At 37.6% G+C, this 16,030-nt stretch overlaps 1 protein-coding gene across 1 annotated transcript in view; it reads left to right on the top strand.

The window, feature by feature from the left end:
* Nucleotides 1–2,828: 2,828 nt before the first annotated feature.
* The window catches only part of LOC127155133 (plakophilin-1), a 48,177-nt gene continuing 34,975 nt past the window's right edge, over nt 2,829–16,030 (top strand). Inside the window, exons 1-2 of the mRNA XM_051097151.1 lie at nt 2,829–3,095; nt 6,118–6,233. Of these exons, the coding sequence (XP_050953108.1) occupies nt 2,918–3,095; nt 6,118–6,233 (294 nt within the window). The 5' untranslated portion in view covers nt 2,829–2,917. The remainder of the gene's footprint in view (nt 3,096–6,117; nt 6,234–16,030) is intronic.

The following is a 16,030-nucleotide window of genomic DNA, read 5'->3' as shown; positions in this document are numbered from 1 at the left end:
AACTGAAGAGAGTGAACAATAATAGTTTCGCTGGCATTCTGTGGTTAGCAAGTTATTTTTATGTTTGCTTTCGTTTTGTTCCAAAGAAATTCTAAACTGATTCCAGTGAAGAGATAAATGGCAGCAAAGACAACTAATACTTTTATTACATTTGAAGACAGTATATAAAAAAGTTTACTATAGGGTCATAAATCCACGCATGCATAATAATTCTACAAAAATTAGAAAAAAAATATTGTTATAGTTTTTGACCTATTTTAGCATATCATACTGCAGGAAGCATTGATATTTTATGCCAAGCCTTATAATGCTACATCAGACTTCAATAGCAATTAACGCAAGTAAAACTTGTGGCTTCTAGTAGGTTTTTATACTTGCTGAGTGGTTTAGGAAGTGATTACCATAACAATAATATTTAAAACTAAATAATTAACATCTTAACCCTTTTGTTACATAACAAAACATGAGAAAAGAGTATTTCCGGGTGTGGTTGTGAAAGAAGGGCCAATTATAATATGGAGTTGCAACACATCAGAGTGAGTCATGGACAGTAATGCACTGTTATACGCTGCTTTGCAAACCTTAAGCGTGTACAGTTATACTGTGCTGTTCTTGTGAGTGGGTGTTCATAGACATTTTAGGATTGTGGGCGCTTGCAAGATCTGTCACTGAAGTGTGATGCCGGAGACTGAGCAATAAAGATGTCCCTTCATCCACACTGGAGCACACTATCCAATAACTGCATGTCACACACCAATGAATATAACAAACGTGTTTCTATAAATAGACAGAAATAGTTCAACCACAATTCTGGAACTCACAGACAATTATCACACAAGGGTGCAAGCAGACACTGATGCAGCTCATGATCAGCTATAATCAAGGGCATTTAAACTTTGGAACATTAAAATCAATGTAATTTCAAGGTGTTTTTTTTTTTAATGTTCATGTATGTATGTATATAAATGTATGTTATGTGAAGCTTCAGTATGGGATATGGTGATGGCTATAGAGAGAGAAATTTATATTTTAAAATTATATTTTAGTGTATTTTTATATACTTTCGCAAAAGTATTGCGTTGCATACTGGAATTACAAAGAGAACGCAAAAGTGTTTATTTGGAGCGCAAGACTTGTGAGGAAGTTTCTCTCATTTTTGAGGCAACGCATATTATCTCTTGGGAACGCAAGACTTTTGCGAGGGAACGCAAACTATCTCTTTTGAACACAAGCACATCTTCGTCTGCAAGATGTCTGTTAAAGATCACTTGATCTGAAAAGCATCTGCTGCGTACAAACATCTGACAGACGTCTGTAAGATGTCAGTTTTACATACGTTCTAAATCATAAACAACTTAAAGACATCTAATATACGTCTATTTGACATCTGATAGGAAACATCCAATATACCAGGTTCAGGTGTGTTTGATTAGAGTTGGAACTAAACTCTGCGGGTAATCGGCACTCCAGGACCGACGTTGCCGATCCCTGCTATAGACATAGAGCAAACACTAAAAATACGTCTTTCAGATGTAAATGCAGACTTGAAATAGACGTCTATGGGATATGCGTGCTATCAGGGCTACTTATTATTCAGTAATAGATAGATAGAATGCAGTTTTTTTCTTTTAAACGCAAGACTTTTGCGAGAGAATGAAAAGTATCTCTTTGGAGCGCAAAGAGGGAACGCATATTATCTCTTTGGAACACAAGACTTTTGCGAGAAAACGCAAAGTATCTCTTTTGAATGCGAGACTTAGAAGGAGAAGGCAAAGAATCTCATTTAGACGCAAGACTTTTGCGAGGGAACGCTATATCTCATTTTAGAACGCGAGAGAACGCATCTGTTTTGAACGCAAATGAGAGAGGTCAAAGTTTCTCTTTGGGACGCAAGACTTTTGCGACAGAACGTTATATCTCTTTTTAGAACGCAAGACTTTTGCGAGAGAACGCATCTGTTTTGAACGCAAATGAGAGAAGTCAAAGTTTCTCTTTGGGACTCAAGACTTTTGCGACAGAACGCTCTTTTGAACGCAATACTTTTGTGCGGTAACTCAAAGTATCTGTTTTTGAACGCAAATGAGTGAAGTCAAAGTTTCTCTTTGGGACGCAAGACTTTTGCAAGAGAACGTTATAACTCTTTTTGGAACGCAAGACTTTTGCGAGAGAACGCAATATCTCATTTTAGAACGCAAGACTTTTGCGAGGGAACGGATCTGTTTTGAACGCAAATGAGAGAAGTCAAGGTTTCTCTTTGGGACTCAAGACTTTTGCAAGAGAACGCTATATCTCTTTTTGGAATGCAAGACCTTTGCGATAGAACGCTATATGTCTTTTTAGAACGCAAGACTTTTGCGAGAGAACGCATCTGTTTTGAACGCAAACGAGAGAAGTCAAAGTTTCTCGTTGGGACTCAAGACTTTTGCGACAGAACGCTCTTTTGAACGCAATACTTTTGTGCGGTAACGCAAAGTATCTGTTTTGAACGCAAGTGAGGGAACACAGAGTTGTTGTTTTTTTCTTTTTTTTTTCCTTGAATGCCATACTATACATCCCATGCAGCTGGGAAACACAAAGGGTTTGCTAACTATATAATATACTGTAAAATCTTAAGGCAATTTCAATAAGCACTTTTTAATCACTATGTACCAAACAATAACAAAATCCAATTTTTATTACCCTAATTATAATTCAATAATAGAAACGCCAGGTAAATGGTATTTGACAGGTTTAAAAATGTGAGCCTGTGATTGGCCTGTGGAGCGCGGCACATCCAGTGGGCGTGATCTTAGGTGTGGTTCCCCACTTAAGCGCACACATACTGTCACTCTATCCACTGCTGAACTGGGGTTTCGTGTTGTCGAAGGACAACCTGTGGATTTAGCCGAAGGTGCGAGCAGAACCACTGAGTGCAGCTATGACTGCCGAACCGATTCGCTCGGCTCTGGGCAGCGTCTCCACGGACGACACCTCTCTCGTCCTGCCGTCCGACAAAAAACAGCGCACGGGACAGCAGCGCGTCCTGGAGCAGGTAAACACCGTAAAGAGAAGACAGTCGAAGATGGTCAAGAGTGACTCCATTCCGTCGCCAACAAGTAAGTGCGCTGCATTAATTATAATACCAATAAAGCAACATGAAAGTAATCTTACAACTAAACTGCATACTTTTTTGTCAGTATCTGAAAACATTTTTTCATTAGCAAGTTCAAGCAGGTCTTTGAGGCAAAGCTGCATTCATATGTAATCAATATCTCAAACACAAGTGTTTTTGACAGGGGTGTGTCTCAACACCTTGTGAACTAGAAGCCTAAACTGCATTTTGGGGGCTGACATACTCACATTTTGTCCCAAAATGCTGCAAGCATTCTAAATACCATACAGTATTTTTCAGTGAAACACTTAATCTTACAAATCAACAATGTTTCCTTTGACATCAATAAATTCCAGGTCACTGTTTCATAACTAATTAATGTAAAAAGTAAACATATCACACATTGTGGGATTAGTTTAGTTGTGTTTTGAAATCATCATGATTTATTAATGTTACATTTGGCTGGAAGCAAGTATAATAAGTTGCTGTCTACTATGTGGCAATATTGCACATTGTAGCGTTGAATAATAATATTAGTTTTCAGTAAACAACTGGGACTTGTCTAGTAATTATTTATTAAAACATTGTTAGTTTTTTATCTCTTTGGGCATGCAACATTTTTATCCCTGATGAACATTTAGTTTTACATGGTGGACTGTCAAGAAACAGTTATTGATTTAAAAAAAAAAAAAAAAAAACTGTAATCAAAAAACATAGTACTGTAAATTCACATGAAAGCAAAAACTACAACACAATAGACTCTCCCTTGTCAAAAGAAGGCAACTTTAGCATGCTTATACAAAAAGTACGAAAATTATGTTCTTTGAAGTAATATACTGATGATGTTTTCAAACACTTAATTGCATGTTATTTACTGAGCAGTTCAGTAAAAATGTATCATAGTTGAAATTTATATTAAGTGCAATTATCTGAACCTTAGAAAGCTTTTTGACTCACCTAAGTAGAGCTTTATATTTAATTCCATAATTACCTCTGTTGTCTTTGAAATATGGTTACTACCGAATGTACTGAAAAGCAATTATGATAAACTAAAATATACTTAAATGCTGTTCCACTGAAAATTATGTCATATAGTTAAATATATTTGTAAATACACATGTGTAGAGATGAAGTTGCATCGTAGTTCAGTTAAAATATATTTTCTTTAAATGAAGTGTGTATTAACACACAAATAATTCAATACTTTACACGTGCTTTAGTATGTTAGTCAACACAACAAGTGTACTTTTTATAGCATGGTATGATTTAAAATGTACTTTAAAGTAAAATCTTTCCTTATTTTCTTTACATTTAAACACTTCTTTGTTATACAGACACCATTTAGTTGGAGTAAATCGTAGAACTGCTACTCTAAAATTGCAACAGCTATTATCCAGGAATATACTGTAAATTCACATCATTTTTGTGAGCTTATGCAGGCCAAAATGCTGTCTAGGTACGCAAGCTTTGAGACACAGACGTAGTATAACGACCCACCCAGTGTTTAGAAGTGACGCGCTGTCTAGTTCAGAACTTTGCTGATTTGAATTCAGTTTAATTGCATTTAAAGAGATTTTTGCCAAGAGAGTAATTATAGAATAATGTTTCTTGTTTAACACAGTTGAAGGTTGTATTTTATTGTACTTTTGGTATTAACATTATAATAACAGATTTATAATTCTTAACGTCAATATTTTGTGTGCAAGTATATATGAAGTTCAAAGATGCTTCAGTCTTCTAAAACTATAAAAATTAACATTTCTGCACCCAATTTTTGGATAAAATTTGATTCGTTTTAATGCCTGACGAAGGTCACGGGACCGAAACATTGTGAGTGAATACATTTATATTTTGATACATTTGCAAGTGCGGATAGCGTGCAAGATTTATTCTTTTTTGTATTAATATTTTAGAGAAAGGGTGTATTTTTTAAACACTGTATTTTTAAAAAATAATCTTTCAAGAATATATATGACCCTGGACCACAAAACCAGTCATAAGGGTCCAAGTTGTGAAACTGAGATTTATACATCATCTGAAAGCTGAATAAAGAAGCTTTCCATTGATGTATGGTTTGTTAGGATAAGACAATATACAAGAAACAACTATTTGACAATCTCGAATCTGAGGTTGGCAAAAAAATCTAAATACTGAGAAAATCGCCTTTAAAGTTTGATTAAAGTTTGATATATTTATATATTTGTCTATTTAGATACATTTTGAAAATTAAAGTTGTATAAGTGAAACATTTGGATAATGCTGCATGATTAATCAAAACCAAAATCTTGATATGACTTAATTCGATTGTTACGTGCTTAATAAATGTCTAGTATTTAGTATAGTGTTTTAATGTTTAAAATGAATAAATTAGGACAGCCATAGACATTAGCATTATAAATTTACAGTTGCACTGTAAAATAAAATTAAATGATTATATAAGTTTTCTTAAATGCTTGATTTATTTACTATAATAATATTTCTTTCTTTCTTTTTTTTTGTTAACACCTTACAATAAGCTTCCATTAGTTAATGTTATTGTACTAACTACTGAATTCAAACAATGATTTTTTTTATTGATCTTTGTTAATGTTAGTTAAAGAAAATACAGTCATTCATTGTTAGTTCATGTTAGTTCACAGTGCATTACTTATGTAAACAAACATTTGTGATTTTAATAATGCGTTAGTAAATGCTGAAGTTACCATTAACTAAAATTAATAAATGCTGTAGACGTATTGTTCATTCTTAGTTCATGTTAACTACTGTAGTTAACTAATGGTAACTAATAAACCTTATTGTAAAGTGTTGTAATTATTTTTTATTTAATAATAATAAGAATAAAAGATAATAGTCATATTTATATATAATTACAAAACTTTGGGGGACATTTTGCAGCCCTACGAACAAACAAAGCCAAAAAATGTGTGCTAGACATTTACTAATAGTACCATGTTTAATTATCTAGTCTAGTCAGTAGTGAATTAGGACAATTATGTAATTTGCAAATTTGTTTGCATCTTTTGTAGCTCCGGGATCGATGACAGAATACAGTGAGCCTAAATTCCAGTTCTCACCTATGAAACCGAACAACTCACTCTTCAAATTCAGCGGCTCCAGCATGACAGCCAGCCACAGCAGAATGGTAAAGTCTCACACACACTGTGCTCAGCAGCATGATTTATATATATACAGTACTGTTTGTCAACACTGATTTATGATTGTTGCCTATTTAGAGTTCATTGTCACGGCAGACGCGTGTTAGAGAGGTCGTGAACATTTTCACAACAGACAACTCCCCGCGTAACCCTAGATATTTTAGAAATATTTTGACATTCAGCTCTAAATTGGACTAAAATCCTTTTGTCAGATGGATGGATTTCGTAGTTGATGAAGTAATATTGTTGGCAGTTTTTGGTAAATTTGATATAGTCATGGCAGTTTTTCCTAACACGTGTGCTTCTGATTTGAAAAAATCTTAAAAATCTTTAGGGGTGCAATGAAAATGCATAAAATAATATGTTTTTTAAAAAAAGGGATATAAGGAGATTTTTTTTTTTTTTTTAATTCAGAAAGTACATTAGGTTTTTAAATGTTTCTGCTTCAAACTTCATATTTATTTAACAAAATCATACCTTTTAGAAATTTAATGAAAAAATTAGACTTCATGATTCCTATTTTTCACCCCCAAATTTAAGATTTCTTAAAATTATAATTAAGACATTTTATTATTAAATTTAAGGTACCTAAAATTTCATAAAAATCATTTGTGCACAAGCTCCTAAATATGTTTTACAGTTCACACACATTTTTAGTTGCAAATGCAGGTGAAATGCTTATACTGTTGAGCCATGATTAGTATATAAAATATGGTAGATTATCAGCTTTGCATTTTTTTAAATTCATATTAATAAAATATAAGTAAACGATTTATACAGAGTGTATGGGAACTTTTTAGCTTAAATAAAAAACAAAATGACAAATTGTTTGTTGTCAATCTTGAGTGAATCTCACAAAATCTGATACTGCACATATCTAGGTCACATTTATGTTTAAAGAATTTTGCATTACAGTAATGATCATTTGTTTAATTGGGTGCTTAATTGTCATGACTAATTAGTAAATCTTATTAACAGACTTATTTTATCATATTTTCAGACTATCATATTTTATTCAGGGATATGTGATGTATATTTTTGTTTTTTCTTTTAGTGTATAGTACGACCCGATCATGGCTGTGATATTCAGCCTTTTAGCATCATATTTCATTTTCGGTAGATATTTAGCGCCCTTCGTTTGTGAATTAGCACTCTCAGAACTCAGCAGGCTCCTGTATTGTGATTATGCAAAAACATCACAGCGTAATACAGTACCTAAGATTGTGCTCTGAGTCTGACATTTGTTCTGTAGATGTTGTCCAAGAAAAGGAGGGCGGTTACTTTGTTTTATTACGCTTTACTGAACAACAGCTTCTAAACAGATATGATATGGTTAATATTGCAAGATACTAGATAAAATCTACTACAGGGCCATTTATTATGAGATCACATTGTTTTGTAGTTTAACTTTGTTCAGACAAGCTTTTGTTTCTTTCCAGATAAGAGTGGCAGTAATGGTGTCCGATTTTATTAATAAATTTCTACTGAAACATGAAAGGATAAGGTTTCGTGTTTCAAAGCATCACAGTGTAATTGCTGTGAAATGGTTTTGTTGATTTACGATAAATGTGCCATACCTCTTAACTTAAACTTTCTTTGACATAGAAAACTTGCCTGCATACTACTTTTTTTGAAAAAGAATTTGCATTACTGATTGCTAAATTACCAAAAAGAAAATTATAACTAATTGTTTAATCGTTTATTAGTTCAACAAAAATAAATAAATAAATAAATTAATAAGCTAAAAATTTACCCTCAGGCCAACCAAGGTGTAGATGAGTTTGTTTCTTCATCAGAACAGATTTGTATAAATGTAGCATTACATCACTTGCTCACGAATGGATCCGTTGCAGTGAATGGGTGCCGTCAGAATGAGAGTCCAAACAGCTGATAAAAACATCACAATAATCCACAAATAATCCACACCCTCCAGTCCATCAGTAAACATCTTGTGAAGTGAAAAGCTGCATGTTTGTGAGAAACAAATCCATCATTACAATGTTTTCCTATCCTGTATCTATAATATTGCATTCTATTTCAAAGTAATCTCGGATGAATCAGGAGAGAAATATGCACAGATCAAGCAACATTTACAAACCAAAACAGATCTAAATACATATGTCGGTGGATTTTGATCGACTTTTCCTCACTGGAGCAAACAATATTATCGACTTGTTTTTTGTCCAGAAGTGATGGTTTAAAATTAAAACTTGTTAATGATGGATGTGTTTCTTACAAGCACGCAGCTTTTTACAAGGCATTAACTGATGGACTGGAGTGGTGTGGATTACTTGTGGATTATTGTGATGTTTTTATCAGCTGTTTGGACTCTCATTCTGACGGCACCCATTCACTGCAGAGGATGAGCAAGTGATGTAATGCTACATTTATACAAATCTGTTTCCATGAACAAACAAATTCATCTACATCTTAGATAGTCTCGCATAGCCAAAAATTCAGATTACTGCAGAAGCAGGGTTGCCAGGTTTTTTACAACAAAACCCCCCAATTACTACTCAAAACTAACCCAAAACCAGTCCAATCGTGTTTCAAGGGGGTTAACCTGGTAAATTCGTATTTCAGGCACTAAATATGACATTATTGGGGTCGCTTTAACTTGCGGACATCAAAAACAACCTGCGGCAACAGTGTAAAATAGCCCAATTACGCAGGAAAACCGCAGACTTGGCAACACTGGGCAGAAGGTCTGGAAACCTTGGCAGCTTTGAATGGCCAAAGCCCATCCAAGAAGCCATATGACTGACAGGTAAAGCAACCAATCATGTTTTGTTTTGTGCCGCATCATGTTTAGGGGGCGTGGATATGTCACCACAATAACAGATCGGTGTGTAAAACTCTCTAACATATTTAAAAGATTCTATACCATAAACTTTACATTTTTCACATACTTTGAAAATCCAGCGTTTAGTTGATCATAAGCGCTCATCGTCTCAGTTGTAAACATGAGGGCGTTTTTTTATTTTGTGAGGGGGTTTGGCGCCACAACATTTTTGTTTCCAAGCGGAATGTTTGGAACACGTCAGACACGTCTTCCAGAAATCCTGTATATTCTAACCAATCCGATGACGACTTCCGAAACTCCTTAAGTGTTTCCAGTTAAGTGTGCCATATGCATCAGATGTTCAGCCAGCAGTCCGTGAGCGTGACATCTGAGGCTGACACTACATCTTGGATGGCCTGTGGGAAAAATCCTGTTCGTGTAAACAAGGTCATTGCAAAGCGACTTTATTGTGCCCTGCATGCGTCATCTATATCATCTCAGGAAGATGATACACAGTTCCAGTGTAATGCTTAAATCTTAAGGTTAAAGTTAATGATTTACAGTACATAAGTTTTTCATTACAAGAGGGGTGTTAATGGCCAGTTGTCAGAGAAACACACCCCATCACAATATGAAAGGGATATAATAGATTGTGTGCATGGTCATATGATCAGTAAATCATGATTGTTGTATGACTTAAATCAAACGGCTGTGTGATTCCAGGGAAGGAGTTTAGTACTGTCAGTGTCAAATAAATTGAGGTATTGGCATCAGATTCTTAATTACAAGTTAAGGGCATCAGGGTTATTGTAGTTATAAAAAATAAAACCATAAAACATTTTTTGTTACTTGAAACAAAACGCTTACATAAGCATATTTTATTTCAGCTAGTTCCCAAGGCAGCATTTTCATTTTTAGTGAACATTTCCTTATTTACTCACCCCCATGTCATCCAAGATGGTCATGTCTTTCTTTCTTCAGTTTAAAGAAATGAAGGTTTTTGAGGAAAACATTCCAGGATTTCTCTCCATATAGTGGACTTCAGTGGGGTGGAAGGTGCAAGTTTCAATGCTTAAAAGGGCTCTACACAATCCCAGCAGAGGAATAAGAGTCTTATCTAGTGAAACAATCAGTCATTTTCTAAAAAGAGGAGCATTTGTGATTAAAAAGTATATAAATGTTTATTTATTTTTAGAAAATGACCAATCGTTTCACTAGATAAGACTCTTATTCCTAGGCTGGGATCGTGTGGAGCCCTTTGCAGCATTGCAGCTGCAATTTTGAATTTAGTTTTGTTCCCTGTGTGCTCATATTCTTAAACCAAAAGTATTTTGAAACAAACCGATTGCCTTCTAGCAATGTACTCATTCACATACAAGTCTTTTCCTGTGCCTCAGATTTTCTTTCTTTTTCTGCATCTTAAAGGATTAGTTCACTTCCAGAACAAAAATTACAGATAATGTACTGTAACGAGGACGCTGAGGCGGCGTTAGAATCCATATGCGGAAGTTTATTGCAAAGCACAGAAAACATACACGTGTAACCAGGCAGTGGTCGGTAACCAGAAAGCAGTCCAATCTTTCGACAGTCCAGGGGTAATCTGATAAACGTAGTGAGAAACCAGGCAATAATGTCAAACCGTGATATCAGTCCACACAGGCAAACAATCCAATAGGGGAATCCAAGAAAATGGTAGTCAGAAAACAAAGCAGAATCATACACGTGTAAACAAATCAGGATAATCAGAAAACGCTCAGTAAGGCAGGTAAACTGGCAATACTTCGCGAAGGTGTGAGCACATGGTGAGTCCTTAAGTACTGCCAAACAGGAAGTGGCAGTAGAAGCAGCAGAGGGAGCGTGCAGTCAGTATTCGGGTGATGGCTCCCTCTGCTGGCTTGGCATTACAGTACCCCTCCCTCTAGGAGCGACTCCTGGAGCTCGGCGAGGTCGTCCCCGTGGTCGTGGTGCTGGACGATCGGGTCTGGCTTGGTGGAACTAGAGGCAAAGGGTAACGGAATTTTACCGTGACGTTGTTGAGTCCTCAATAGTCAATGCAAGGCTGTAGTCCACCATCCTTCTTGTTTACGAAGAAGAAGCCAGCTGCTGCAGGGGATGTAGATACACGGATGAAACCTGATTCAAGTGCCTCCTCGATGTAGTCCTCCATAGCCTGGTCCTCCATTCGTGATAATGGGTAAACTTTACTTCTGGGTGGCATGGCATTGGGTAGTAAAATCAATTGCACAGTCCCAGGGACGATGTGGAGGAAGTTGTGTAGCTTTAATCTTACTGAAAACTTCTGACAAATCTTGATAGTGACTGGGAATGGTAATCTTTACCTTGGTGTCAGGGCTCTCAATGCTTGTGGTGAGACATGGCTGTGGTTGAACAAGGAGACAGTTCTTCTTGCAGAATGGGGACCAGTGAGTCAACTCCCCTTGGAACCAGGAGATGTCAGGATCATGGATGGAGAGCCAGGGGAATCCAAGGATGACCTCGTACTTGGGTGAATCGACCACATACAAGGTAACACTTTCCTGGTGAAGCAGACCAATCTGTAGAGTTATGGTTTTGGTTTGATGGTGGATGCCGTGGTCGATGAGGGTGTCGTTAATGGCCTTGATCTGAATGGGTGGTATGCATGGTTGAGTGGGGATGTTATATTTCTTGACGATATCCTTGTTAATGAGATTCAGTGCAGCCCCAGAGTCAATCATCGCTGTGAGATCGAGAGAGAGAGTATCAGTTTTTATGGTAACCGGTAATGTCAGAGATTTGTACTGTAGTATGGAAAGGTTTTGGATATTTACCCCTGAGGAAGTCTTGGATTTGAGTGGGCATCCGCTGCTACGGTGGCCTGGTCCACCGCAGTAGAAGCACAAACGGTTAACACGACGTCTAACCCGTTCCTCTTCTGTCATTCTTGAGGCGTTGAGTTGCATGGGTTCGGACAGTGTTTGTTCCGTTGTGGAATCAGAGCCTGTGGGAACGTGACGGTTGCCCTGGTTTGTGCGTTGCTTGGGTGACTGTCTCATGAGATTGTCGATCTTGATTGCGAGGTTGATGAGTTCTGAAAATGATGCATTCTCTCGCCGGCAGGCAAGCTCGGTTTGAAGATCGATGTTCAAACTGTTGTAGAATATAGCTTTAAGAGAAACATCATTCCATCCACTCTGGGCTGCCAGAGTACGAAACTCAATCGCATATTCTGCTGCTGTACGGTTACCTTGTTTTGCATGAATGATTTGTGTCGAAATATCCCTGCCCCCAGCGGGATATTCGAACACTTCACGAATTTGCAACAGGAAATATTCAACAGATTTTTTGAGTTGGGGATCGGCGTCCCACACCGCCGAAGCCCAATTGAGAGCTTTTCCAGTGAGCAGAGTCATGAGAAACGCACATCTCTTCTCCTCGGACTCAAATCGGTCTTGTTGGTAATCAAAATACAGCTTTACCTGACGAACAAATCCTTTACATTGCTCAGCCGTACCATCAAACTTGTTAGGAAGGGCAAAGCTTACCGTTGACGGCATGGGAGGAGGAAGAGATCGAACGTAGTGCGTCAGGTGTTCGTTGACCGATTGAAGTTTCGTGAGCTGTTCCTGATAACTCTTTAACAGTTCGCTTTGGTAAGCGAACGCCGCTTGCAAGTTGGAAACCTCCCCTGGATTCAAGGGCGGCGAAGTATTCTGTAACGAGGACGCTGAGGCGGCGTTAGAATCCATATGCAGAAGTTTATTGCAAAGCACAGAAAACATACACGTGTAACCAGGCAGTGGTCGGTAACCAGAAAGCAGTCCAATCTTTCGACAGTCCAGGGGTAATCCGATAAACGTAGTGAGAAACCAGGCAATAATGTCAAACCGTGATATCAGTCCACACAGGCAAACAATCCAATAGGGGAATCCAAGAAAACGGTAGTCAGAAAACAAAGCAGAATCATACACGTGTAAACAAATCAGGATAATCAGAAAACGCTTGGTAAGGCAGGTAAACTGGCAATACTTCGCAAAGGTGTGAGCACATGGTGAGTCCTTAAGTACTGCCAAACAGGAAGTGGCAGTAGAAGCAGCAGAGGGAGCGTGCAGTCAGTATTCGGGTGATGGCTCCCTCTGCTGGCTTGGCATTACATGTACTCACCCCCTTGTCATCCAAGATGTTCATGTCTTTCTTTCCTTAGTCGTAAAGAAATTGTTTTTTGAGGAAAACATTTCATCATTTTTCTCCATATAATGGACTGATATGGTGCCCAAATTTTGAACTTCCAAAATGCAGTTTATGCGGCTTCAAACAATCCCAAATGCAGTTGTAAATGATCCTAGCAGAGGAAGAAGGGTCTTATCTAGTGAAATGATCGGTTATTTTCATAAAAATAGTAAAATTTATATACGTTTTTACGTCAAATGCTCGTCTTGTCTTACTCTGCCTGAACTCTGTGTATTTTGGCTCATGACAGTTAAGGTATGTCGAAAAACTCCCATCTCGTGTTTTCCCTCAACTTCAAAATCGTCCTATATCGCTGTTTTACCTTTTTTGTTAAAGGTGTTTGATCTCCTTTGCATGTTCACTTTGCAAAGACTGGGTTGGTACTTCTGCAGTGATGTAGGATGATTTTGAAATGATTTTCGAAGTCGAGGGAGAAAATACGATTGGAGTTTTTCGAAACATACACTAACTGTCTTGAGGCAGAATACACAGAGTTCAGGGAGAGAAAGGCAAGACGAGCGTTTGAGATTAAAAAGTATTTAAATTGTACTTTTTTTTAACAAAATTAACTGATCGTTTCGCTAGATAAGACCCTTCTTGCTCGGCTGGGATTGTTTACAACTGCATTTGGGATCGTTTGAAGCTGCATTTAAACTGCATTTTGGAAGTTCAAACTCGGGGCACCATATCAGTCCATTATATGGAGAAAAATGCTGAAATGTTCCTCGAAAAACATGATTTCTTTATGACTGAAGAAAGAAAAACATGAATATCTTGAATGACAAGGGATTATCTGTAAATTTTTGTAATGGAAGTCCATGAGCTTAGTGTCCCACGTGATCAGAGTGAAGGAGTTACTGCACCATTATGCCCTTGAGCAAGACAGTTACTCACTATCCCTGAGAAACAGCATCTGCTCATTAGACCAGCGCCTCGCCCCCCTCTTCCAAAGCACTGCATATTTTGCATGTCTCTCTTAGTTAACACACCTGATTCTAGGCATGGGCCGGTATAAGATTCTGACGGTATGATAACCTTGGATAAAAATATCACGGCTTCACGGTATCACGGTTTTCACTTCATCTTTTATCAGTGTACTTTTAAAAATAGATGTGATGTGGTAATTTAGTTATATACTAGATTTAACAAAAACAACTAATTACATTATTTAATTTTTTGTGTGTGTAAAAACAAATAGTACTGCTAAAAATATCAAAATAATGCTCTAAAATCAATTTTAATTTCAGTGTTGATGCAGAGTGTACTGCGCGCGCGGGCACACACATGTTTGTTTTTGTGAATTGTGGGGACTTTCCATAGACTTCTATAGATTTTGTACTGACCAAACGATATTGTCTATCCCCTAACCCAACCCTAACCCTAAACCTAGCCCTCACAGAAAACATGTTTGCATCGTTACACTTTCAGATAAACATCATTTACTATTTTTAATCATTTTTTAACATTGTGGGGACCGCAGGCCGGTCCCCACAATGTCAAAAATTTCAGGTTTTACTATCATTGTGGGGACATTTGGTCCCCACTATGTAGCAAAAACAAGTACACACACACACACACACACACACAGTCTCATCAGTTCACGAACACTCAAAGACACATGAGAGCCAGCGAGTTGTTGTTTTTTTTTTTTTAATGGCGTGATTTTGAAAAGATGTTAACGTGGCAGAAGGCTTAAAAGCAAAGACGTGATTTCACCTTAGTTGTTGTACTAATGTTCAATCACAGAAACGTAGCGTTAGTACATATAGTCTGCTATTCCCCACTCTGTAAAGTAACGTGCAAGAGGAAATTAGTTGATGTTAGCTAATGTTTATTAATTAGCCGTGTTATCTGACTTGGTAACTTAGATGTTTACAAAAGTTCATTTCATTTTAAGTTAACAACTCACCTTGTATTTAGCGAAGAGTGCTGGATGGTGCAACAAGTAGCTATAGTACAAGGAGTTTTTGGTTCATTTTTGTGCTGCGCGAAAGGAAGACGGCTAAAAAGCGTCATCCTATTTTTTCTTTATTTTGCAAAAGCACAAAGTTTTGTTTTAATTGTAAATTTACACAAACACAAACTGTTTACAGTTTCGATTGTCTGTATGACTAGAAGGAGTCATTACCACTGTTAGAAGGAAAAAGCCTTTCCATTATCATAATAAAATACAGTCAGCCAAACATATGGAAAAAATCACACTGCTTAATCGTTATCAACACACTTAAGTAATATTATGCCAAACCATTTGTTTTATGTGGATACTGGAATGCAAGTGAAGTACAAAACGTCTAGGTTACGTACGTAACCCTCGTTCCCTGAAGGAGGGAACGGAGACGTTACATATGGGAACTCGCTTGAGAGTCCAATCATCTCCAAGCCTTATTCAAAAGGCCAATGAACATTGGCGAGTGGTATTTGCATGCCGAGCCACTCCCCCGTATACACGGGTATATAAGGCGGCGGCGTGCTACCACTCATTCAGGCTTTTGCTGAGGAGCCGAGCTGCAGCCCGGCGTCAGCACGACGTCAGGTCGTGGCAGGGGATGTAACGTCTCCGTTCCCTCCTTCAGGGAACGAGGGTTACGTACGTAACCCAGACATTCCCCTTCAGTCGTTTCACTATGACGTTACATATGGGAACAGACCCATGGAACAGGCCACGAACCAGACGTCGCGTTACGCAACACACCGCGTGCCGACAGGCGGACGTGTCAGCAGACGGATATGAGCGTAACCTTCCCAACGCCCTGGGGGCCAATAGGGGGCCCCACAGGGATGCCAGTTGTACTG

The sequence above is a fragment of the Labeo rohita genome, chromosome 23, assembly GCF_022985175.1.
Source record: "Labeo rohita strain BAU-BD-2019 chromosome 23, IGBB_LRoh.1.0, whole genome shotgun sequence".
Classification (NCBI taxonomy): Eukaryota; Metazoa; Chordata; class Actinopteri; order Cypriniformes; family Cyprinidae; genus Labeo; species Labeo rohita.
This window is presented reverse-complemented; position numbering and strand designations above follow the sequence as displayed.